This window comes from Barbus barbus, assembly GCF_936440315.1.
Source record: "Barbus barbus genome assembly, chromosome: 28".
NCBI lineage: Eukaryota > Metazoa > Chordata > Actinopteri > Cypriniformes > Cyprinidae > Barbus > Barbus barbus.
In genome coordinates this window covers 379,561-406,265 of record NC_136756.1, presented here as the reverse complement: position 1 = coordinate 406,265, position 26,705 = coordinate 379,561, and the positions used below count along the sequence as shown (strand labels likewise).

Genomic DNA, 26,705 nt, shown 5'->3' with positions numbered 1-26,705 from the left:
TTGGAGTCTCTAACTCAAACTCTCTAGCGCCGCCACTTGTCCAAATTTTCAATTTTGAAATGCTAATAACGTTTGATCCGTAAGCCACAAAATTCAAATTAAAATTCCTCTGAATCATTGGCTCAAGCCAAGTCGACTCATGTCAAAAATTCAAAATTCGTAAGGTTTAGTTTTTTCGCTATATTCAATTGTGCGTAAAACCTACTTCATCGAACTCGTCCTAGACGATTTGTCCAATACTCACCAAAATTGGCTCAGATCATCTACAGACCATGGAGGGCAAAAGTTATGCAATTCAAGTCGATTCGTCCAAGCGTTCTCGAATACCACACTAACGAATTTGCCGAAAAGCACGCAAAAATGGATCTGAGGCTATATCTCCGCAAGGGTTTGGCGTATTGACACGAAACTTGGTGTATGTTATACCAAGCATGAGCTGAGGCTACGTGGAGTGATTCAGCGCTATGCCACCTAGTGGTCAGGAGATATGAAAAATTCATATTTTTGCTTATAACTTGTGAATGGTTCGGCCAAAAATCAACAAACTGGTCTCATTGGATTCGGAACATCACGCCGAGTCCAACCATATCCAATTTTCCCATGTCAGCCATTTTGGGCGTCGGCCATGTTGAATTTTGTAATAAAATGCTATATTTTACGAACGAATTAACGTATCGTTACGAAACTTGGTATGGGTCATTAGCACGACGGCGTGAATGAGCCTGAGAAGTTTCGAAGCAGCGCCACCTAGTGGTAACATCACATATTCACATGCTTATCACTTTGGGTGGGGTTCACATATTTTCACAGCAGTAACCATTTTAGACTCCTGAATCATAGCCGAGTCCATTGATACCAAATTTGTCAGGTTTAGCCTTATGGTTTGCGCTACGTTGCATTTTTGCGCTTAAAAAACATCTGGCAATATCGTAGAAACCGTTACTCCGATCGACACGAAACCACTGTAGGAAGTTCGAAAACTTAGCGTCCCGGTAATTTTACTCATTGACCAATTGCCAAAATTTTGATCGTAATTGGCACAAAAATGCAAACAAAGTCAACAGTCAGTCATTTTTTATCTACTTACACACAAATATGTCTATAACTCCAAAACAAAATGAGATATTTTCACCAAATTTGACACGCATATGTATGGGCACACTCTAAGGACACTTAAAAAATTAGGTGGGATTGTGCCTCTTGGTGGCGCTATAATTGAACAAAACATGAAATTGTCATTGACTATCTTACGAATGCATTGGTGTACCATTCCGAAACATTATATGTATCATGGAGACCACGACCTGAAAGTACTCAAAATGTTTTGAGACAGTGCCATCTTGTGGTCAAAATTCATAATGAAATGGCAAAAATGTGCTTATATCTTTCTGTGAATTTTACCTATTGTGACGAGACTGTTATTAATAGATTCCTTGGGTCATGCTGAGAACAGTCATACCAACGTTGCCATAGTCAGTTATCTGGTTTTCACATACCACAACAACGAATTTGAGGTATGACGCCAAAATGACACTTGAGGCCGTATCTCTACAATGCTTTGGCATATTGATACCAAACTTTGTGTGTGTCATTGTCACATCACACAGAACACATCACATCGATTTGTTGACGTTGCCACCTGTTGGTCAAAAGTAAAAAGTCAATCAATCCTATTACTGCTAGTTTTGAATGAATTTTCAGCCATATTTACTACAATAATCTTAAAATGGCTTCAATTACTAATTTTTGCAGTTGTTCTGATGCTCCATGCTATGCTTTGCTTCTCGTTTTGCCGCTGGTGTGCTTGGCCCCGTCATTGCTGCTTGCAGCTATATTTAGGGGCCAAGCACCGAAGGTGCGTAGGCACCTATTGTGTTTGTTAGTGTTATTAGGGGCCAAGCACCGAAGGTGCGTAGGCACCTATTGTGTTTGTTAGTGTTATTAGGGGCCAAGCACCGAAGGTGCTTAGGCACCTATTGTAATCGTTAGAATTCTTATTAGGGGCCAAGCACCGAAGATGCTTAGGCACCTATTGAAACCGTTAGCGTTATTATTATTCTCCTTCTTCTTCTTCTTCTTCCGCCGCAAATGAATGGCAGCCCATATAGGCGATTGCGGGAAAGTTGTAAAATTTGGCACACTGACAGATGATAGTGTCAGCAGCAACCACAGCAAATTTGGAGTCTCTAACTCAAACTCTCTAGCGCCACCACTTGTCCAAATATTCAATTTTGAAATGCTAATAACGTTTGATCCGTAAGCCACAAAATTCAAATTAAAATTCCTCTGAATCATTGGCTCAAGCCGAGTTGACTCATGTCCAATATTCAAAAATCACAAGGTTTAGTTTTTTCGCTATCTTCAATTGTTCGTAAAACCTACTTTGTCGAACTCGTCCTAGACGATTCGTCCGATTCTCACCAAAATTGGCTCAGATCATCTATAGACCATGGAGGGCAAAAGTTATGCAATTAAAGTCGATTCGTCCAAGCGTTCTCGAATACCACACTAACCAATTTGCTGAAAAGCACGCAAAAATGGATCTGAGGCTATATCTCTGCAAGGGTTTGGCGTATTGACACGAATCTTGGTGTATGTTATACCAAGCATGAGCTGAGGCTGCGTGCAGTGATTCGGCGCTGTGCCACCTAGTGGTCAGGAGATATGAAAAATTCATATTTTTGCTTATAACTTGTGAATTATTTGGCCAAAAATCACAAAACAGGTCTCATTGGATTCAGATCATCATGCCGAGTCCACTCATATCAAATGTTACCATGTAAGCCATTTTAGGCGTCGGCCATGTTGAATTTTGTAGTAAAATGCTATATTTTACGAACGAATTAACGTATCGTTACGAAACTTGGTATGGGTCATTAGCACGACGCCCTGAAGGAGCCTGAGAAGTTTCGAAGCAGCGCCACCTAGTGGTAAAATCAAATTTTCACATGCTTATCACTTTGGGTGGGGTTCACATATTTTCACAGCAGTCACCATTTTAGACTCCTGAATCATAGCCGAGTCCATTGTTACCAAATTTGTCAGGTTTAGCCTTATGGTTTGCGCTACGTAGTATTTTTGCGCTTAAAAAACATCTGGCAATATCGTAGAAACCGTTACTCCGATCGACACGAAACCCCCGTAGGAAGTTCGAAAACTTAGCGTCCTGGTAATTTTATCCTTTGACCAATTGCCAAAATTTTGATCGTAAGTGGCCCAAAAATGCAAACAAAGTCAACAGTCAGTCATTTTCTATCTACTTGCACACAGATATGTCTATAACTCCAAAACTAAATGAGATATTTTCACCAAATTTGACACGCATATATATTGGCACACTCTAAGGACACTTACAAAATTAGGTGGGATTGTGCCTCTTGGTGGCGCTATAATTGTACAAAACATGAAATTGTCATTGACTATCTTACGAATGCATTGGTGTACCATTCCGAAACTTTATATGTATCATGGAGACCACGACCTGAAAGTACTCAAAATATTTTGAGACAGTGCCATCTTGTGGTCAAAATTCATAATGAAATGGCAAAAAAGTGCTTATATCTTTCTGTGAATTTTACCTATTGTGACGAGACTGTTATTAATAGATTCCTTGGGTCATGCTGAGAACAGTCATACCAACGTTGCCATAGTCAGTTATCTGGTTTTCACATACCACAACAACGAATTTGAGGTATGAGGCCAAAATGACACTTGAGGCCGTATCTCTACAATGCTTTGGCATATTGATACCAAACTTTGTGTGTGTCATTGTCACATCACACAGAACACATCACATCGATTTGTTGACGTTGCCACCTGTTGGTCAAAAGTAAAAGTCAATCAATTCTATTACTGCTAGTTTTGAATGATTTTTCAACCATTTTTACTACAATAATCTTAAAATGGCTTCAATTACTAATTTTTGCAGTTGTTCTGATGCTCCATGCTATGCTTTGCTTCTCGTTTTGCCGCTGGTGTGCTTGGCCCCGTCATTGCTGCTTGCAGCTATATTTATTATTATTATTCTTCTTCCGCCGCAAATGAATGGCAGCCCATAGAACCGATTGCGGGAAAGTTGTACAATTTGGCACACTGATAGAGGATACTGTCAATACAAACCACACCACATTTGGAGTCTCTAGCTCAAACTCTCTAGCGCCACCACTTGTCCAAATATTCAATTTTGAAATGCTAATAACGTTTGATCCGTAAGCCACAAAATTCTAATTAAAATTCCTCTGAATCATTGGCTCAAGCTGAGTCGAATCAAGTCCGAAATTCAAAAATCGCAAGGTTTAGTTTTTTCGCTATCTTCAATTGTTCGTAAAACCTACTTTGTCGAACTCGTCCTAGACGATTCGTCCGATTCTCACCAAAATTGGCTCAGATCATCTATAGACCATGGTGGGCAAAAGTTATGCAATTAAAGTCGATTCGTCCAAGCGTTCTCGAATACCACACTAACGAATTTGCAGAAAAGCACGCAAAAATGGATCTGAGGCTATATCTCCGGAAGGGTTTGGTGTATTGACACGAAACTTGGTGTATGTTATACCAAGCATGAGCTGAGGCTGCGTGCAGTGATTCGGCACTGTGCCACCTAGTGGTCAGGAGATATTAAAAATTCATATTTTTGCTTATAACTTGTGAATGATTTGGCCAAAAATCACAAAACAGGTCTCATTGGATTCAAAGCATCACGCCGAGTCCAACCATATCAAATTTTACCATGTAAGCCATTTTAGATGTCGGCCATGTTGAATTTTGTAGTAAAATGCTATATTTTACGAACGAATTAACGTATCGTTACGAAACTTGGTATGGGTCATTAGCACGACGCCCTGAAGGAGCCTGAGAAGTTTCGAAGCAGCGCCACCTAGTGGTAAAATCAAATTTTCACATGCTTATCACTTTGGGTGGGGTTCACATATTTTCACAGCAGTCACCATTTTAGACTCCTGAATCGTAGCCGAGTCCATTGTTACCAAATTTGTCAGGTTTAGCCTTATGGTTTGCGCTACGTAGCATTTTTGCGCTTAAAAAACATCTGGCAATATCGTAGAAACCGTTACTCCGATCAACACGAAACCACCGTAGGAAGTTCGTAAACTTAGCGTCCCGGTAATTTTATCCATTGACCAATTGCCAAAATTTTGATCGTAAGTGGCACAAAAATGCAAACAAAGTCAACAGTCAGTCATTTTTTATCTACTTACACACAAATATGTCTATAACTCCAAAACAAAATGAGATATATTCACCAAATTTGACACGCATATGTATTGGCAAACTCTAAGGACACTTAAAAAATTAGGTGGGATTGTGCCTCTTGGTGGCGCTATAATTGAACAAAACATGAAATTGTGATTGACTATCTTACGAATGCATTGGTGTACCATTCCGAAACTTTATATCTATCATGGAGACCACAACCTGAAAGAACTCAAAATGTTTTGACACAGTGCCATCTTGTGGTCAAAATTCATAATGAAATGGCAAAAAAGTGCTTATATCTTTCTGTGAATTTTACCTATTGTGACGAGACTGTTATTAATAGATTCCTTGGGTCATGCTGAGAACAGTCATACCAACGTTGCCATAGTCAGTTATCTGGTTTTCACATACCACAACAACGAATTTGAGGTATGACGCCAAAATGACACTTGAGGCCGTATCTCTACAATGCTTTGGAATATTGATACCAAACTTTGTGTGTGTCATTGTCACATCACACAGAACACATCACATTGATTTGTTGACGTTGCCACCTGTTGGTCAAAAGTAAAAAGTCAATCAATCCTATTACTGCTAGTTTTGAATGATTTTTCAGCCATTTTTACTACAATAATCTTAAAATGCCTTCAATTACTAATTTTTGCACTTGTTCTGATGCTCCATGCTATGCTTTGCTTCTCGTTTTGCCGCTGATGTGCTTGGCCCCGTCATTGCTGCTTGCAGCTATATTTAGGGGCCAAGCACCGAAGGTGCGTAGGCACCTATTGTGTTTGTTAGTGTTATTATTCTTTTGCTTCTTCTTCTTCTTCTTCTTCTTCTTCTTCCGCCGCGATTCAATGGCAGCCCATAGAGCCGATTGCGGGAAAGTTGTAAAATTTGGCACACTAATAGAGGCCAGTCTCACCATTAACGGTAGCAAATTTGGAGTCTCTAACTCAAACTCTCTAGCGCCTCCAATTGTCCAAAAATGCGATTTTGAAATGCTAATAACTTTTGAACCGTAAGCCACAAAATGAAAATTCTTTTTTCCTCTGATTCCTTGGCTCATGCTGAGTCGAATGGACACCAAAGTTCAAAAATCGTAAGATTTAATTTTTTCGTTATTTTCAATTGTTCGTAAAACCTACTCTTTCGAACTCGTCCTAGGCCGTTGCACCGAATCTCACGAAAATTGAACCAGATCCTCTTCAGACCATGCTGGCAAAAAGTTATGGAATTCAAGTTGATTTGTCAAACCATTTCCGAATAGCGCACGAACAAATTCTACGAAAACCACGTAAAAGTGAACGTGAGGCTATATCTCCGCAACAGTTTGGCCTATTGAGACCAAACTGGGTGTGTGTTGTAACAAGCATGACCTGAGACTACCTACAGTGTTTCGGCGCTGTGCCCCCTGGTGGTCAGGAGATATAAAAATTGCATATTTTTGCTCATAACTTCTGAATGCTCTGACCAAAAATCACAAAACTGGTGTCTTTAGATTCAGTACATCATGCCGAGTCGAACGATATCCAATTTTCCCAATTCCGCCATTTTGGGCGTCGGCCATTTTGAATTTACCTTTAAATTGCTGTATCTTAAGAACGCATTAGCGTATCGTTTCGCAAATAATTACAAAAATGTTCGGTACCAGGCCCTGAATGTACACAAAAAATTTGGGGGCAGCGCCCCCTTGTGGTCAAACGTTATAACGAAATTTCGAAAAATGCTAATAACTTTTGCGTACATTAGCCTATTGTTATCAAATTGATATTGCTAGATTCCTTGGTTTGTGCCGAGAACATTGATACCAATTTTGCCATAATGGGCTGAACTTCCTGTCCGCCATTTTGATTCATGTTAAAAACCTACTTTTTCGAACTCCTCCTAGACCGTTCGTCCGATTTTCACCAAATTTCACTCTGATCATCTTCAGACCATGCTGGCAAAAAGTTATGGATTTCGTGACGATACACGAAACGGTTTTCGTTTAACGTATCAACAAATTTGCTGGAAAGATGCCAAAGTGCATCTGAGGCTGTATCTCTGCAAAGCTTTGAGATATTTACACCAAACTTTGCATGTGTCATTGTCACCTCACTCTGACCAAGCCACGTCATTTTGGTCACAGCGCCACCTATTGGTCAAGAGTAATAGATCATTCAGTAACCATTGAATATTGAACTTACAGAAATGCTAATAACTTTTGATCGCATCAGCCTATTGTCATGAAACTGGTCTCAAAATATTCCTTGGGTCATGCCGACAACATACATACCAATTGTTCTATAATAAGCCGATCTTCCTGTCCGCCATATTGATTCATGTTGAAAACCTACTTTTTCGAACTCCTCCTAGACCGTTCGTCCGATTTTCACCAAAATTGAATGGGATCATCTTCAGACCACGCTGACAAAAAGTTATGGATTTCATGTCGACAGATAAAACCGTTTTTGTATAGCGCTGCTACAAATTTTAGGCATGTTGCCAAAATGAGTCTGAGACTATATCTATGCAAAGCTTTGACGTAATTACACCAAACTTTGTGTGTGCCATTGTCGACTCACACAGAACGTAACAAAGTGCTTTGATTAGAGCGTCACCTATTGGCCAAAAGTGATAAGCCATTTAATCATATTACTGGTGGTTTTATTTATAATTTTCAGCCATTTCAATTACAATCGTGCAATTATTGCTTTGGTTACTCATTGTTGCATTTGGTCTGATGCTCCATGCCATGTTTAGCTCCTGACTTTGCCATTGGAGTGCTTGGCCCCGTGATTGCTGCTTGCAGCTATATTTCTTTTTCTTCTTCTTCCGCCGCGTTTCAATGGCAGCCCATAGAACCGATTGCGGGAAAGTTGTACAATTTGGCACACTGATAGAGGATACTGTCAATACAAACCACACCACATTTGGAGTCTTTAGCTCAAACTCTCTAGCGCCACCACTTGTCCAAATATTCAATTTTGAAATGCTAATAACGTTTGAATAGTAAGCCACAAAATCAAAATTAATTCATCCTCTGAATCCTTGGCTCATGGCTCAAGCCGAGTCGAATCAAGTCCGAAATTCAAAAATCGCAAGGTTTAGTTTTTTCGCTATCTTCAATTGTTCGTAAAACCTACTTTGTCGAACTCGTCCTAGACGATTCTTCCGATTCTCACCAAAATTGGCTCAGATCATCTATAGACCATGCAGGGCAAAAGTTATGCAATTAAAGTCGATTCGTCCAAGCGTTCTCGAATACCACACTAACGAATTTGCAGAAAAGCACGCAAAAATGGATCTGAGGCTATATCTCCGCAAGCGTTTGGCGTATTGACACGAAACTTGGTGTATGTTATACCAAGCATGAGCTGAGGCTGCGTGCAGTGATTCGGCACTGTGCCACCTAGTGGTCAGGAGATATGAAAAATTCATATTTTTGCTTATAACTTGTGAATGATTTGGCCAAAAATCACAAAACTGGTCTCATTGGATTCAGATCATCATGCCGAGTCCAATCATATGAAATTTTACCATGTAAGCCATTTTAGGCGTCGGCCATGTTGAATTTTGTAGTAAAATGCTATATTTTACGAACGAATTAACGTATCGTTACGAAACTTGGTATGGGTCATTAGCACGACGCCCTGAAGGAGCCTGAGAAGTTTCGAAGCAGCGCCACCTAGTGGTAAAATCAAATTTTCACATGCTTATCACTTTGGGTGGGGTTCACATATTTTCACAGCAGTCACCATTTTAGACTCCTGAATCGTAGCCGAGTCCATTGTTACCAAATTTGTCAGGTTTAGCCTTATGGTTTGCGCTACGTAGCATTTTTGCGCTTAAAAAACATCTGGCAATATCGTAGAAACCGTTACTCCGATCGACACGAAACCACCGCAGGAAGTTCGGAAACTTAGCGTCCCGGTAATTTTATCCATTGACCAATTGCCAAAATTTTGATCGTAAGTGGTTCTTCCTTATTATCTGACTTAGTGGGAGCATATACAGGCTAAACAAGAGCGGTGCAAGAATTGAGCCTTGTGGGACTCCACATGTCATGGCCGTCCACTTAGACTTATGCTGTCCTATACTCACATAATAACCTCTCCCTTCTAAGTATTACCAGAACCATTTGAGTGCCATCCCAGAAAGCCCAACCCAGTTTTCCAGTCTCTCTAGAAGTATGTTATGATCGACAGTGTCAATAACTCAGTTTTTGGGGCCTGGAAACACAAACTTTTGAACACGATGCCTGTATCATCTCCAAGTAAACAACAAAAACATGAATTTGTGAAAAGGTGATGCCATGTGCATGCGTAGTATGTTTTTGCGGGGTGTTTCTTGATCGCCAACTACTGGCCTGGCATGCATAACATAGTATTCATTAGCATAGTGTGTTTTTGTCCAATGAAACCAATGTTTTTGTTTAAATCTTACTTAATTTTTTGTGCTATTTTTACTCATTATGAATGAATAATTTGTAAGCATATCATTTGATTAATTTGAATTATTTTTTATGTGTTGAATTTAATTAATAATATTGCTTGTAATCTGTTGACACAATTTTAAGTAAATGTAGTGAATCACTTTTTACAGTGTATGAAAGGAAGATTTGATATGGGTTTATAGTTGCTCAACGTGGTGTTATCAAGAAGCTTTTTCAGAAGGGGCTTAACCTGTTAACCTTCACCAGAGCGACGTCGCACTGAACGCTCTTTGTTTGTGTGTGTCATTGTTTTCTAACAGAATAAGTGAAACGGGACAAAGTTAATCTTGAAAAACTATATATCATTCTGAAGGTCTAAGCCTCAAGCATCGACGACAGATCGCTGTTTTTCGATGGAAAGCTTATAAGGAATGTATTTGCTACATTTGTGTAAGCAGTACACATCAAAACACGCAGAGTAAAAAAGCCGTACGTACCTTTATCATTGTAATAACGAGTCACAAACGCATCCACTGCTGAAATCCCAGTTTAGTTAGAGAGGTAAGGGTCCACAGAACAACATCCCAGCGAGCACTTTTAGTCCAGCGAAACAATAACGTTGTAATAAGGATGAATATTCCTTTGTTTACATTTAATTTCTTCCGGAGTTATTGTTCGCGTCCTTAAATTACGCTCAAAAACAGTGTCTTGGTGGTAAAAAACAACACGGTGCTGTAGCATAGTTTTTTTTCTTTTTCTTTGATTCTCATTGTCTTTGAAGATGTCAGGAGGAGATGAAAGAGATCTCTCAAGCTCCCTCTCTCTCTTTCTCTTTCTCTCTATCTCTCTCTTTATATTTGCACATTTCCCAACACTGACATGTGCTGTCTACAGCACTGTGTTCTTTATCGAGGATTTTGCATAAGGGACTGTCTGCACTAACTTTGGCCAGGTGTAGGGATGTGCAAAAGGACATATTTTCAAATCTTTATTTTCAATTCCCTTGACCCTAGCTGGACCCATTTCTTAGGAGGCGATTGCCCAAAACACAATGGTAACACTTTAGTTTAGGGACCAATTCTCACTATTAACTAGTTGCTTATAAACAAGCCTATTACTAGCATATTCCATATTTACAGCATGACCATATTTTAGATCCCTTAATCCAAGCATAACCCTCTACTGCATAGCGTTGCCCTCAGGCAATGGAAAGTTTTTCTTAGGCCCCATGTTTTTTTTGGGTTTTTTTAGCATACAGTTTTACAAACAAAATGAGATCATCCATGGAAAAAAAAGTTTTTTTTTTCTTCAACATTTTTTATGTGTGTGTGTGTATTGTGTGGGGAATGTGGCTGTATCTGCATGATTATCATATGTATGGATGCAATACATTTGGTGGTTATTTTTCCTCAAACAGGGGGGCTGGGGGGACTATTAATATTTTCAGAAAAAATATTGCAGGAATCTCATGTTTTTTTTCATGTTATTGTCTTCAAATTTGAAATATAAACTCATGAGACACGTGGCTTTCAACCCATTACTTTTCTGGATTGCTCCAGGACTTATTTCATGTATTTGTATATGAAATAAAAAAACATTCAGTGTGGGAAAATATTTTTCAATGCACAACAGTGTCTATAACTTTTTATCTTTTGGAACATTATGAACTCTGGATGATAGATAGTAAAGCCAAGAGTATCTTCTTTCCAAAGATACCTAATTTATTTGTGTAGCACACTTTGTCAGGAACTTTTACCATTTTAATTTAGGTATTTTTTTAACCTGTGAGGCCCCAGATGGGGGGTGATGGTTAACAGGTTAAAAAGCATATTAATGGCTTAAGTCTGGTTATACTGCACTTCAATTATATGTGAACAGCATTAAGGTTTATATATGTGCGTCTATATGATTTATAAGTACACAAATGTAAATGATGTTGGTATTACTCTGATATAACAAATTACTGATATAATAAATTTCCAGAGTCCTCATGATTAAGATAGCATGCAAACAATATTTTATTAAAAAAGGGGTGTATGGTAGGCATACAGTACAAAATTATTACGAGTATATATATATGGAGCGTCCCCAGAAAACATAAAAACCATTGTGTGTGTGTGTGTGTGTGTGTGTGTGTCAGCTCGACCGACTCAGACGGACATCTTGTGAGTGAGAAGAGCTCAAAACAGGACATAATTTCCCAACTTTCTGGGTATGAACATCGTTGCCCCCAGAATGATGTATGTTATATATAATCACAGTTTTTGACCACCTTCTTTAAAATAAAAGAATTATGTGTTTTATAAATTCAGTAAAATATCAAAATGTATGCTCAATGAATTGCCTTATGGCATCTAAAATTTACTCAATCGATGTAGCACTGGAAAACAACCATGCTGTCAAGGCATGTGATTCACTCACAAACATGTAAGTAAGCGTGTAGACAGCTTGTTATCCTTTTAAGATAATATGTCTACACAATAGAATTACTCTTCAAATGAACACACAGACCTCAATACTTGGTACATCATACACAATGACGTGACAATCAGTGGATAGTGTTTGAGTATGAATGGGTCATTCTGAGTAGAAAATCAACTCAAGATGCCACAAAACAGTAAATTACTAAACCTAACAACAAAAGCAGCCATAAAGTACTCGTACAGTACAGTACGGTCTCGTACTGTATCGTGTATCTTGTCAGTGTGTGCACTTGCTTGGCCATTTGTAGTTGATAAACAGGAAAGTGGGTCCAGCTGAATTGAAATGATCATTTGTTGGTTTGGTATAATAAAGGTTATTATACCGCGGCAGCGGTCGCGGCAGTCGTCGTGTGAAGCCCTCTTAGTGTGAAGACCAAAGAGTGTAAAGACCATCGACTCTACCGTGCGACTCCACCGGGCAGGGACACCGGCAAGGGATAGTAGTAGCTTTTTATTTAATTTTTTCATTGATATGTTTATTATTGAAATGTTGTTGTTATATGCATGTGTTAATTTTATTTAATTTCTTTATTTTCTTAAATATGTGGGTAGATAGTATTTATAGAGTTGTAACTTTTTAGTTTTAGTTACTTTTTCTTATTTGTAAGTCGCTTTGGACAAAAGCGTCTGCTAAATGACAAAAGTAAAGTAAAGTAAAGTAAAACAGTGTAAATACATCTCGAAATTAGAAAAAAAGTTAACCTTATTAATTATTCATGCCCAAGTGCATGATGGGAACAACTGGATCATGACTTTGATATTTACTTAAAGAATCCTCATAAACATAACAAACAATTCCAAGTAAAATAAAATTATAAGTTCAAACTTAAATTTCTACAAGCTTAAATTGAGTACCAATATAGAATTTACTTTGATTTTAAAATTTTTGCCTGAACTAAATTATTTAATGTAGAAATCACATTTGTTTTTATGTAGTATTTACTGCACCAAAAAAAAAATCATTTTTATCAGTGTAATATGTTTGTTACTATGACATATATAACTATATATTTTGTTATTACCATATTCTTTAAATGAAGAGAATGATGTGTTAAAAATAAATGTTGAATACATGATTAAATGTACGATAAAAGATTTGCTTTGCTTTAGTAACATGTTTGTTACTACGTGTTTTATAAGATCAATAAACTTAAATGTTGAATACTTGTTTAAAATGTATGATGAATGATTTTATTTAGTAACATGGTAGTAACATGCTGTCATATATAATTATATATCTCCATATTCTTTAAAATAGCAAGCGTCCTCTCAGAGAGAGGGAACATTTTATTGAGCCCACGAGTAAATTACTCATAAAGTACAATAATTATTTATTTATTTTCTAAGATGTAACGTTTTCTGTGATGGGTTGTAAAAGGTATGATTATCTTTAGATAATTACGCTGTACGGGGTGTGTGTGTGTGTGTGTGAGAGAGAGAGAGAGAGAGAGAGAGAGCAGAAGTAACTGAAAAAGGAAGATATTTCCAAATTTCCAAAGTACTAACACATGGGTACTATTCTGTTTACATAAACAGAACCTGGAAGTCTGTGAAAATAGCTGGGACAGCGTATACATGTCTAAATCAGAATAATTTATCTGGTCACGGCTAGAACTGCACCACATGTCCACCGATATATGTAACACAACATGATGGTCTGTTCTGACTTTGTAACATTCCAAAAAATGTCTTGGGGGACTCTGGGATTATTTTCTGCATTGTGTTTGAAGAATAAAGGCTGATTTAGTTGCAAATTTAGATATAATTGTATTTAATTTATTTCCGTTTCATTAATAAGAGTGTTATTTAAATTATTTTTAACCACCAGAATATTGTGAATACACATATATTGTGACTTGTTATTAAATCGTTATTGTCCTTGAATTGTTTTTATTGTATTTATTGTTCTAAAATCCAATATCTTTTTCTCACACCTCTCTACAGAGAGAGAGAGGGGGAGAGAGAGAGAGAGAGAGAGAGAGAGAGCGCGCGCAAAAACATTCCTCAGAACTTCATTTTATCTCCGGACAACAGAAGGATAACATCATAACTCATCCACAGACGACCTAGAGATTGGCATGGTTTTATTTCAGTTAGCCTAATAGCTGGTTTAATTTGCATTGAGAGATGATCTTATGGAAAGTACTCCATGCCAATCTCTAGGTATGGTGAAGGCTATGTGATGTGGGGCTATTTTAATTCCAAAAGCCAAGGGAACTTTATCAGGATGCATAGCATCCTGGATCCATGAAGTAACTGGCCTTTAAAAATAAAAATCTGCCTGCCTCTATGGGAATTTAACATAGGGGTGCCCAGACTTATGCACCCTGTATTTTAAGGAAGAACATTTATTTATTTACGATCCATTATTCATTCACAAAGAAAATTAGTGTCCTTAAAGGTTGGATTTTTCCTATTTTTTTTTTAATTAAGGCATTAAGTTCAATTTCCAAAATGTGGAAAAAAATCTCAATTTTTTTTATTTCTCTTTTTAGTCAGCTTTAGCATGGGTGTCTAAACGTATGCATAGCACTGTATAGCTCAGAGGAAAAACTAAATTAAATATAAATTAATGTTAATACATTTTAATTGAATCTTTATTTGAGTAAAGTTTTTTTTTGTTTGTTTGTTTGTTTGTTTTTTATTTTTTTATATTTAAGTATAGTACAGTTTTTATTTTACTTTTGGTACAACACATTTTAATTTAATCATTATTTAAATTTTGTATTTACCTGTGTATATAAGCACTGTGCAGTGTTAATGTTCAAACTGTATTTACTGTAATGTTAAAGTGGCTGACAACAATACATATTCTTATAAGGAATAAAACTGCCTCGTTGTGAACTGTGCAGAGCTGTAGCTGAATAGTTTGGCCTACTATGCTTCTGTATTTTAATGTTGGTCATTATGGTGGCACTTGGAGAGCCAGATATTTTCTGAGGTTGTACTTGATATAAACAGTTTGAGAACCACTGTTTTAAAGGAATGGTATAAAACGAAAAACTGCTTTTTAAGAACTTTTAAGTAAACCATTTCTTCTTTCCCTTGTAGAGTCATCAAGGATCCAGCTGTTTATTGGCAATTTGGTAAGGAATTGTTCATCTTTTACATTGCACTGTCACTTCTGGTAGAGATTAATTGACCTTTTGTGAAAGGTTTTGATTTTACTTAGTTTAATAAAAATTCAATTGATTTGATTTGTTTTACTAAATACACTGTATAGTTAGGATTCTGATTAAAACAGTGTAACTGGGGGCTCTGAAAAAACTGCTTGTGAATAATTTAATATTGCAAACTTTCATCTGAATACATTAAATAGGTGTTTAATGAATAGTGTTGTGCACTTTGTTTCCAACCCCACTGTTATTGAACTTAAAGTGAAAATATTGTATGTGATTTGTTTTGCATTCAGTTTTCAGTTAAAGATATTTCACAATATCAAAGTTGATATTTTCTGAGTATTTATTTTTGGTGTTTTTGTTATTTATACATATAGGACAGTGCAGAAAGGGCACAAGTGTGAGAGAGAGAGGAGGGGACGGCATCAGAAAGGACCTAGAGCTGGGACTCTTTCAAGGATCACCCAAAGCACAACCACACTATATGCACAAGGCTGTTGGTTCTAACATTTTATCATTTTGAAGAAAAGTTTCTACTTAAAATATGAAATGCAACCAGCGGTTTTCCTGCGTAAAGAATTTGTTCTGGCTGTCGACAAAACTCAGACAGTCCTATCCTTTACCACCGACATGGTTTCTGTTGCAGGTTCCATTCTCAAGCTGTTCAACACATTCTGCACAAATGTACAAATCTCTTGTAATGAGACACATTAGTAAAACATGTTTTCACAGAAACTATAGATTTCCACTAAAATAAAAGATCAACTGGTTTCAGTCAAAAGAAGTACAAGGGTTTCTTATTCAAGTGCAGTGCAAAATATGCATGTTATGGTACAAACACTTTGAGTCTTTAAATGTTGTATTTGGATTTTACAGGTTTTTAACAATACATCCAAACACAAACACTGCAAGCTAAAGTTTGAGATTATTTTCATCTGTTTTATACAGTATGTTTCCACAATAAAACTGTTGTTTTACAATTTTCAGCGTGTGGTAGTTTATTGATGTTGATTGTAAAGCCATTCCTGCCAGTCATTTTATTTTTAAACTTTATATATATGTACAGTGTTGATCTAAATGTAAACTAGGTTCTAATTGAACGTACAGTTGTGTATTCACTCATGTTGAAAGTACGATGGTGAAACAACGTTGTGTTATCAACGTTGATTTAATTTGCAAAAGCAACACATAATTCAACGTTAATCCAACGTCTACTGAACAACCTTAATTCACCAATGCTGAAGGTAAGACGGTGAAACAACGTCACGATTTCAACGGTGAAACAACGTCACAATATCAACGTTGATCCAATTTGCAAAATCGAAATATAAGCCAACGTTGATTCAACCATGTTACCCGACGTTGATTCACCGGTGAATCAACGTTGAAATGCCGGCTGGGGACCACATAAAGTGAACAGATAAATCACTATTTATCATTGCATGACATTAGCACTACTACATTCATTGTATGAAACAATAAACAGAACACCATAGTCACCAAACAACCATCACACAAACTAACCACAAGCGCTACTCTTCAACACAATGATTACCACAAAGCACTTAAAAATAATAAAAAAAAATTAAACACTAACAGTATTTCTCTTTACACTTTATTCGAACAGCTCTTTCAATTTAATTTGAAGTGATTTCATGCATTTGCTGACATAGGCAAGAGATGATTCAGTAAAACTCACAAAAAGTGAAAGTTTTGTTTTTACTGTACCTTGTGTAAAAGTTACTGCTGTCTTTGTAGTTGATTTTGTGATGTGGACAAAAATCACTGCTGACGCTGAATCAGCTTGAGCTATAAATGATTAACATTAGTTCAGATTAATCTTACTGTAGAATATGACACATATTTTATTTAGTTAACACAAGATTACACTAGCATTATCTACCATTATACATTAGCATGTCTGCAGAGACTCTTCAGTAACTGATTGATGAGATTGTTTTCTCACCTGAACTCTTGACAGAATATGTGGCTGAGGTCTTGACTTGATTTCTCTGAGTAACGTCACATCTCCACTCTCTGTTGTCATCTTCATTCAGCAGAATTGTTGTTAGAGTGCTGATACAATGTCCTGGAGCTGATATCTGATATCTGGAGCCTGATGGCGCCAGTTTAACACCAGCCTGATTCACCCAGAACAGCTGAATTCCCTCAGAAGAGATCCAATCATCACAAGAGACTCCAGCATATGAATACAACTGACAGAAGAGAGCCACGGAGCTGCCTGGACTGATCTCAGTCTGTGAGAATGAGGACGATGATGATGGAGCGACTGAAACACAAAATAACACACAAATCACACTTTTTAATCATCATGGGAATTTAAATGAAGAATTTGCCCTTTTTTAAATTGGCCACATAATCTTACCATAATTACCATGAAGAACATGCAGGAAAACACGTGAATCAGTTCCTTGTTGTTGATCATTCACATATTGTTGGCAGGTGTAAATGCCATAATCTTCTTTTGTGACGTTCTTGATGTTCAGAGAGCAGTCAGACCCCAGACTCAGTCTCTCATGTGTCTCTGTGTCTTTATTCTTTATCCCTCCAGCAATTAGTTCAACTGCTGCTGAATTTCTTAATCTGTTATAGATCCATGTAGTTGATGTGCAGTGAAGAGCATTATCACAGGGCAAACAGACATTTTCACCAGAACTGATGAACACATGAGTCTCATCCACTCCACTGGTAACTGAAACACAAGTACATTTGAATGATTATTATTGTTACAAAAAGTGATAGAGAGAATGTCAGAGCACTGACGTGCTAGCCAAAATGGGGAATTTTATTATAAAAACGCACATAGCAATCATCCTGATTTATCTCAATTCCTCACCATATCCAAGAGTGCAGGAAAAACTTGATGATGTAACAGAAACTATGGGCTCTCTCTTTTCTAGCACTTTAGATACGGTTGCTCCTTCACGCTTAAAGAAAAATGATATATGTGAGGATTTCCAGTCAGAATTTAGACCGTACTGAGACTGCTCTCATTAGAGTTACAAATGATCTGCTCTTATCATCTGATCATGGTTGTATCTCTCTATTAGTGCTACTATGATACTCAGATCTATATTTCTTTGTGGCCCGGTAAAACACGCCAAATTGAGAAAACTAATGGAATGCATAGCTGATATAAAAAACTGGATGACAAGTAATTTCTTACTGCTAAATTCTGAAAAAAAAAACAGCGGCGTTAATTATCGGACTTAAAACTCCCGCATGTAATAATCTAGAACACTGTCTAACACTTGATGGCTGCTCTGTCAATTCTTCGTCGTCAGTCAACCTAGGTGTGCTGTTTGATAGCAATCTCTCCTTTGAAAAGTCACGCTTCTAGCATTTGTAAAACTGCATTTTTTCATCTTAAAAATATATCTAAATTGAGACCTATGCTCTCAATGTCAAATGCATAAATGTTAATTCATGCATTTATAACCTCAAGGTTAGATTATTGTAATGCTTTATTGGGTGGTTGTTCTACACGCTTAATAAACAATCTACAGATGTTTCAAAATACAGCAGTTAGAGTTCATACTAGAACATATGACTACATTAGCCTGGTTCTGTCAACACTGCACTGGCTCCCTATTAAACATTGTATAGATTTTAATATCTTGTTGATTACTTATAAAGCCCTGAATGGTTTAGCGCCTCAGTATTTGAGCGAGCTCTTATCACATTATAGTCCTCCACGTCTGCTGCGTTCTCAAAACTCTGGCCTTTTGATAATACCTAGAATATAAAAATCAACTGTGGGCTGCAGATCCTTTTTCTATTTAGCGCCCAAACTCTGGAACAATCTACCTAACACTGTTCGGGAGGCAGACACACTCTGTCAGTTTAAATCTAGATTAACCTGTTAACCTTCGCCCCCATTTGGGGCCTCGCAGGTGAAAATAACCTACCTAAATTAAAATGGTAACAGTTCCTGACAAAGTGTGCTTACACAAACAAATTAGGTATCTTTGGAAAGAAGACACTCTGGGCTTTACTATCTATCATCCAGAGTTGATAATGCTCAAAAAGATAAAAAGTTATAGACACTGACGTGCCTTGAAAAATATTTTTCCACACTGAATGTTTTTTTATTTCATATACAAATACATGAAATAAGTCCTGGAGCAATCCAGAAAAGTAATGGATCGAAAGCCATGTATCTCATGAGTTCATATTTCAAATTTGAAGAAGATACCATGAAAAATGAGATTCCTGCAATATTTTTTCTGAAACTATTTATAGTCCCCCCCTCCCCCCTGTTTGAGGAAAAATAACCACCAAATGGATTGCAGAATTATACAAGCTATTTTAGTCATTATACATGTTCCTGCATAGTTTTTCAATTATAAAATAATAGACAGATTTATTTGAGCACTAAAAAATACAAAAATAATTATTTGAGTAATAAAAAAGGGAAAAAAAATAGAAACAAAATGCTTTGTATATAGTATGTATACTGAAGTATTCTGATTGCCAGACATTAAGTGATATTGGCAGACATGATCATAGAGTCAGTAATCGCACGCTGATGTGCTTCCATTCAGATGATAATCAAACAGATGGGCCATATAATCAATAATAGCTGATCAATGAATCACAATGATAGCCGTCATAGAGTCGCTAATAAACACGCTGATGTGCGTCCATACAGATTATAATCATGCAGACACGGCCACATTCCCCACACAATACACACACACACATATAAAAAATGTAGAAGAAAAAAAAAACAGTTTTTTATGGATAAAGCAGATCGCTAAGTTACGCCCCGCTCAGATGACAGCTGCGTCACTGCCGGCAGGAGGGAGCGCCAAATTCAAATAATCTATATTCCGCTTTTCTGAGACTTTTTTTTCCGTAGACGGTCTCATTATGTTTGTAAAACTGTATGCTACAACACCGTGTTGTTTTATTACCACCACGATGCTGTTTTTGAGTGTAATTTACTCCATAACGGACGCGAACAGTAACTCCTGAAGAAATTAAATGTAAACAAAGGAATATTCATCCTTATTACAACGTTATTGTTCCGCTGGACTAAAAGTGCTCGCTGGGATGTTGTTCTGTGGACCCTTACCTCTCTAACTAAACTGGGATTTCAGCAGTGGCTCGTTTGTGGCTCGTTATTACAATGATAAAGGTACGTACTGCTTTTTTACTCTGCGTGTTTGGATGTGTACTGCTTACACAAATGTAGCAAATACATTCCTTATAAGCTTTCCATCGAAAAACAGCGATCTGTCGTCGATGCTTGAGGCTTAGACCTTCAGAATGATCAGAATCAGAATCAGAATCAGAAAGAGCTTTATTGCCAAGTGTGTTTGCACACACAAGGAATTTGTCTTGGTGTTATGAGCTTCCAGTACAGAAAGTACAAACATAGTGCAGACAACATATAATTAAGGTGATAAAGAACGCTAATGAAGAGAATATACAATAATTAAGAATAACAATAGTAATAAAAATAAAAATATACAGAAAAGAGACATGACCATAGACAGAACTGTGAACGTGCATGTGTCCTATGTACAGATGAAGGTTTGATGAGTTATTTACAGATGTACAGTACCGGGGTGTGTTATGTGTTGTTCAGGTGGGATACGGCCTGGGGGAAAAAACTGTTCTTGTGTCTGGCTGTTCTGGTGCTCAGTGATCTGTAGCGCCGGCCAGAGGGCAACAGTACAAAGAGAGAGTGAGCTGGGTGTGAGGGGTCCAGAGTGACTTTCTTAGCCCTTTTCCTCACTCTGGAGGTGTAAAGTTCTTGGAGGCTGGGCAGAGGGGCACCGATAATTCTCTCAGCAGTCCTAACTGTCCGTTGTAGTCTTCCGATGTCTGTTTTGGTAGCTGAACCAAACCAAACAGTTATAGAAGAACATAGGACAGACTCGATGATTGCAGAGTAGAACTGTTTCAGCAGCTCCTGAGGCAGGTTGAACTTCCTTAGCTGGCGGAGGAAATACAGCCTCTGCTGGGCCTTTTTCGCAATAGAGTCAATGTGATTGTCCCACTTCAGGTCCTGGGAGATGGTGGTGCCCAGGAATCTGAATGACTCTACTGAAGTCACAGTGCTGTTCATGATGGTGAGTGGGGGGAGAGCAGGGGGGTTTCTCCTGAAGTCCACTATCATCTCCACAGTTTTGAGCGTGTTCAGCTTCAGGTTCACTGCACCAGACAGCCAGCTGCTCAACTTCCTGTCTGTAAGCAGACTCGTCACCGTCCTTGATGAGGCCTATGACTGTAGTGTCGTCCGGAGCTTGACAGTAGGGGTCCTTTGATGTGCTGTCATTCGTGTAGAGGGAGAAGAGCAGTGGGGAGAGAACGCAACCCTGAGGGGCGCCAGTGCTGATGGTGAGAGTCCTGGATGTGAGTTTGCCCAGCCTCACTAGCTGCTGCCTGTCTGTCAGGAAGCTGGTGATCCACTGACAGATGGAGGAGGGTACAGAGAGCTGTCTCAGTTTGTCTGAGAGAAGGTCAGGTATGATGGTATTGAAGGCCGAGCTGAAGTCCACAAATAAGATCCTTGCATAATTCCCAGGTTTGTCGAGGTGTTGCAGGATGTAATGCAGTCCCATATTGACAGCGTCATCCACAGACCTGTTTGCTCTATAGGCAAACTGAAGAGGATCCAGCAAGGGTCTAGTGATGTCCTTCAGGTAGGTCAGGACCAGTCTCTCAAGTGACTTCATGACCACAGACGTGAGTGCGACAGGTCTGTAGTCATTAAGTCCAGTGATTTTGGGCTTTTTGGGGACGGGAATGATGGTAGAGCGTTTGAAGCAGCAGGGAACTTCACACAGCTCCAGAGATCTGTTGAAGATTTGTGTAAAGATGGGGTCCAATTGGTCAGCACAGACTTTTAGACAGGCAGGTGAAATACCATCTGGTCCTGAAGCTTTCCTAGATTTCTGTTTTCTGAAGACCCAGTTCACATCCTCTACACAGACTTTAAACGCAGATAGAATGGTGGGGGAGGGAGTAAGGGGGGTTGCAGGGGGGGAAGGTGAATGTGTGAAGTGCAGATCAGAGCGGGTGCTGGGTGTCAGTCTGGCCTTTTCAAATCTGCAGTAAAACACATTGAGTTCGTCAGCCAGTTGTTGATTCTCCACAGACTGTGGGGGTGGTGACTTGTACATGGTGATGTTCCTCAGACCAGTCCGTACCGACGCCGGATCGTTGGCTGAAAGTTCTTTTTTCAACTTCTCAGAGTAGTTCTTTTAGCCACTCTGATCTCCTTTGTTAGTCTGTTCCTGGCCTGGTTATACAAGATTTTATCCCCACTTCTGTAAGCATCCTCTTTGGCCTGACGAAGCTGTTTGAGTTTCCCAGTAAACCACGGTTTATCATTATTGAATGATAAGAATGTCCTGGTGGGGATGCATATATCCTCACAGAAACTGATATATGATGTTACAGTCTCTGTGAGCTCATCCAGATCGGTGGCAGCGGCTTCAAAAACACTCCAATCAGTGAGGTCAAAACAAGCTTTTAAATCTTGCTCTGCTTCATTAGTCCATCTCTTAACAGTTCTTAATAGAGGCTTAGAAGATTTGAGTTTTTGCCTATAGGTCGGTATGAGATGAACCAAACAGTGATCAGAGAGCCCCAGAGCTGCCCGTGGGACAGAGTGATATGCATCTTTAATTATTGTGTAACAATGATCCAATATATTACTGTCTCTGGTGGGACATGTAACGTGCTGTCTGTATTTTGGCAGTTCGCGGGAGAGATTTGCTTTATTAAAATCTCCAAGAATGATTAAAAAAGAGTCCGGGTACCTTTGCTCTGTTTCAGATATTTGTTCGGCCAGCTGTTGCATCGCAGCGCTCACGCACGCGTCCGGAGGCACGTACACATTCACGAGAATGAAGGAGGAAAACTCTCGGGGTGAATAGAACGGCTTACAGTTTATGAAGAAGGCCTCCAAATTAGGAGAACACATCTTCTTCAGAGTTGTTACATCTGAACACCAACCTTCATTTATGTAGAAACATAGTCCACCACCTCTCGTTTTCCCCGTTAGCTCCGTGATGCGGTCTGATCTGAACAGCTGATATCCCGGCAAATGAAGCATGTTATCCGGGATGTTTTCACTCAGCCAGGTTTCAGTGAAGCACAATGCAGCAGAGTTTGAAAAGTCCTTATTTGTGTGGGTGAGGAGAAGTAGTTCATCCATTTTGTTAGGAAGGGATCGGAGATTCGCTAGATGAATGCTTGGGAGCGCAGTTCGGAAGCCGCATTCGCAGAGTTTAACCAGCACGCCGGCGCGCTTCCCTCTTTTCCGTCTGAGCGCGCGTTTGACTAGGACCGCTGCCCCTCCGACCAAAACATCCAACAAAGCGTCTGAATAATCAAAAACCGGAAAACAATTGTCCGGTGTGTGTTGCCTTATGTCCAGTAGTGTGTCTCTGGTAAAACTGACAGTAAGAGAATGACTAAACACAGAACAAACAAACAAAAACAACAAAAGTACGGGAGCGTTCCACACCACTGCAGCCATACTCGGCGCCATCTTGAGTAAAAAATGATATCTGTCAGTGGATCACCAGCTTCCTGACAGACAGGCAGCAGCTAGTGAGGCTGGGCAAACTCACATCCAGGACTCTCACCATCAGCACTGGCGCCCCTCAGGGTTGCGTTCTCTCCCCACTGCTCTTCTCCCTCTACACGAATGACTGCACATCAAAGGACCCCTCTGTCAAGCTCCTGAAGTTTGCGGACGACACTACAGTCATAGGCCTCATCAAGGACGGTGACGAGTCTGCTTACAGACAGGAAGTTGAGCAGCTGGCTGTCTGGTGCAGTCTTAACAACCTGGAGCTGAACACGCTCAAAACTGTGGAGATGATAGTGGACTTCAGGAGAAACCCCCCTGCTCTCCCCCCACTCACCATCATGAACAGCACTGTGACTTCAGTAGAGTCATTCAGATTCCTGGGCACCACCATCTCTCAGGACCTGAAGTGGGACAATCACATTGACTCTATTGCGAAAAAGGCCCAGCAGAGGCTGTATTTCCTCCGCCAGCTAAGGAAGTTCAACCTGCCTCAGGAGCTGCTGAAACAGTTCTACTCTGCAATCATCGAGTCTGTCCTATGTTCTTCTATAACTGTTTGGTTTGGTTCAGCTACCAAAACAGACATCAGAAGACTACAACGGACAGTTAGGACTGCTGAGAGAATTATCGGTGCCCCTCTGCCCAGCCTCCAAGAACTTTACACCTCCAGAGTGAGGAAAAGGGCTAAGAAAGTCACTCTGGACCCCTCACACCCAGCTCACTCTCTCTTTGTACTGTTGCCCTCTGGCCGGCGCTACAGATCACTGAGCACCAGAACAGCCAGACACAAGAACAGTTTTTTTCCCCCAGGCCGTATCCCACCTGAACAACACATAACACACCCCGGTACTGTACATCTGTAAATACTCATCAAACCTTCATCTGTAACATGCACATTCACAGTTCTGTCTATGGTCATGTCTCTTTTCTGTATATTTTTATTTTTATTACTATTGTTATCCTTAATCATTGTATATTCTCTTCATTAGTGTTCTTTATCACCTTAATTATATGTTGTCTGCACTATGTTTGTACTTTCTGTACTGGAAGCTCCTAACACCAAGACAAATTCCTTGTGTGTGCAAACACACTTGGCAATAAAGCTCTTTCTGATTCTGATTCTGATTCTGATTCTGATTCTGATATATAGTTTGTCAAGATTAACGATATTCTTTCACGTAAAATTCATTCATAAACATTAAACTAGTGGAGAAAAAACCGCTTCAGTGCGATGTCGCTCTGGTGAACGTTAACAGGTTAAAGACCCATCTCTTTAACCTGGCTTACACATAACACACTAATACGCTTCTAATATTCAAATCCGTTAAAGGATTGTTAGGCTGCATTAATTAGGTCAGCCGGAACCAGGAACACTTCCCATAACACCCAATGTTCTTGTTACATCATAAGAATAATGGCATATATACTAATATTTGTCTGTTTCTTTCTTATTCTGAGGTCACCATAGCCACCCGATCCAGTCCGTATCTAGATCAGATGGTGGATCAGTACCTAGAGATGACTTCTACAGCCCTGAACATCAGCGGAGATCAGGACACCTAGATGAGACCCAGAGACAGATACCCAGTGAAGACCTCGCCACCTAGACAGCCATCGTGACAAGACCTTGGGAACCAGATGAGTGCTCTACACAATCTGACTTTGCTGCAGCTGGAATTGAACTGCTGGTTCATCTGGCCCCCCCTACTGAGCTTGTTTTCTCCCAAGGTTTTTATCTCCATTTTGTTTCCTTGTCGCCTCTGGCTTGCTTAGTTGGGAACACTTAATTTCCTGCAATATCGTCGTCATGATTGCACAGATTTTATTTAAACTGAACTGAGCTAGACGATAACATCACTAAATTCAATAATGAAATGCATTTAACTGAAAATTGAGTGTTTAATCTTGTCATTTTACATTATTGACACACTATTTTCCTTTTTTGATATTATGAAGTTGCTTTGACACAATTTGTATTGTTAACCCTCTAAGCGCCAAAGTCGCAAAATTGCGACAAGACGTCATACTTCATGAAATGGGCTGTAGTTCCTAATCTGGTGTAATGGCTCATTTGTATTCCCTTCCACTAGATGGCAGACATGTAGTACTTCGATTCTAGACTAAAATTGTTTGAGGAAATAGCAGAGTAAGTGAGCTATCGTGTCATTGATGCGGAAGCAATTCAGTTCATAGCGTGTGAGTAAATTGTGAGATTTGTGAGAGAAAATCGCCAAACGGCTAATAAAAAGTTGTACTGTGAGGATGTGTTGCAAATGTCATTCGCCGATTCTGACTCTGAAGGGGAATATTTGCCTTTTGGAAATGACGATCGGCCGTCTAATGATCGCGCTTCTCCAATGGTGCCATGGTGCCACGCGCAAGGCGCGATGGTTCACAAAGCACAAACAAGTGATCATTTCAACACTTTGCCCAACGGGGATGGGGGTGGCAGGGGTGGACGTGGTCTTAGTGTCCATAGGAGAGCTGTTGATCTCTGATGATTGGCCAGATTGCGCTGTTTGTTCTGATCGCGCGCGCTCTAAGGGCTGCCGGCAGACAGTACAGGTGCAGTCAGTTTGGGGTAGATCTGTGCGCTATAAACTGTCACCTAGATACCTGATTGGACAGATAGCTGGTCAACTGATCAAAAAATAGGCACATGTATTTTACTATGGCACAGTAATATATTAATAATTTACTACTTTCTCCTGTTTTACTGTTGATTTCCTCTTTTCCTGATCATTTGGAATGAGGATAAAAAGACAAAAAAACAACAACAACATGCAAATAAGTTCAAACATCCATTCGATATCTATTATTTCCTGAATATTACTGATGAACTGATCAAAAAGTAGGCTAATGTTCACATGCGTTTTACTACTATATAGTATAGCAAT

At 39.0% G+C, this 26,705-nt stretch overlaps 1 protein-coding gene across 2 annotated transcripts in view; it reads right to left on the bottom strand.

Annotated features, from left to right (window-relative positions):
* LOC306848569 (immunoglobulin mu heavy chain-like) overlaps positions 1 to 26,705 on the bottom strand; it is a 187,890-nt gene that overhangs the window by 86,527 nt on the left and 74,658 nt on the right. For both annotated transcript variants that reach the window (XM_079383206.1, XM_079383207.1), the window contains exons 4-6: positions 17,620 to 17,946; positions 17,200 to 17,523; positions 16,962 to 17,042 (exon numbers count right to left, since the gene is read on the bottom strand). In XM_079383206.1, the coding sequence (XP_079239332.1) occupies positions 16,962 to 17,042; positions 17,200 to 17,523; positions 17,620 to 17,946 (732 nt within the window). The remainder of the gene's footprint in view (positions 1 to 16,961; positions 17,043 to 17,199; positions 17,524 to 17,619; positions 17,947 to 26,705) is intronic.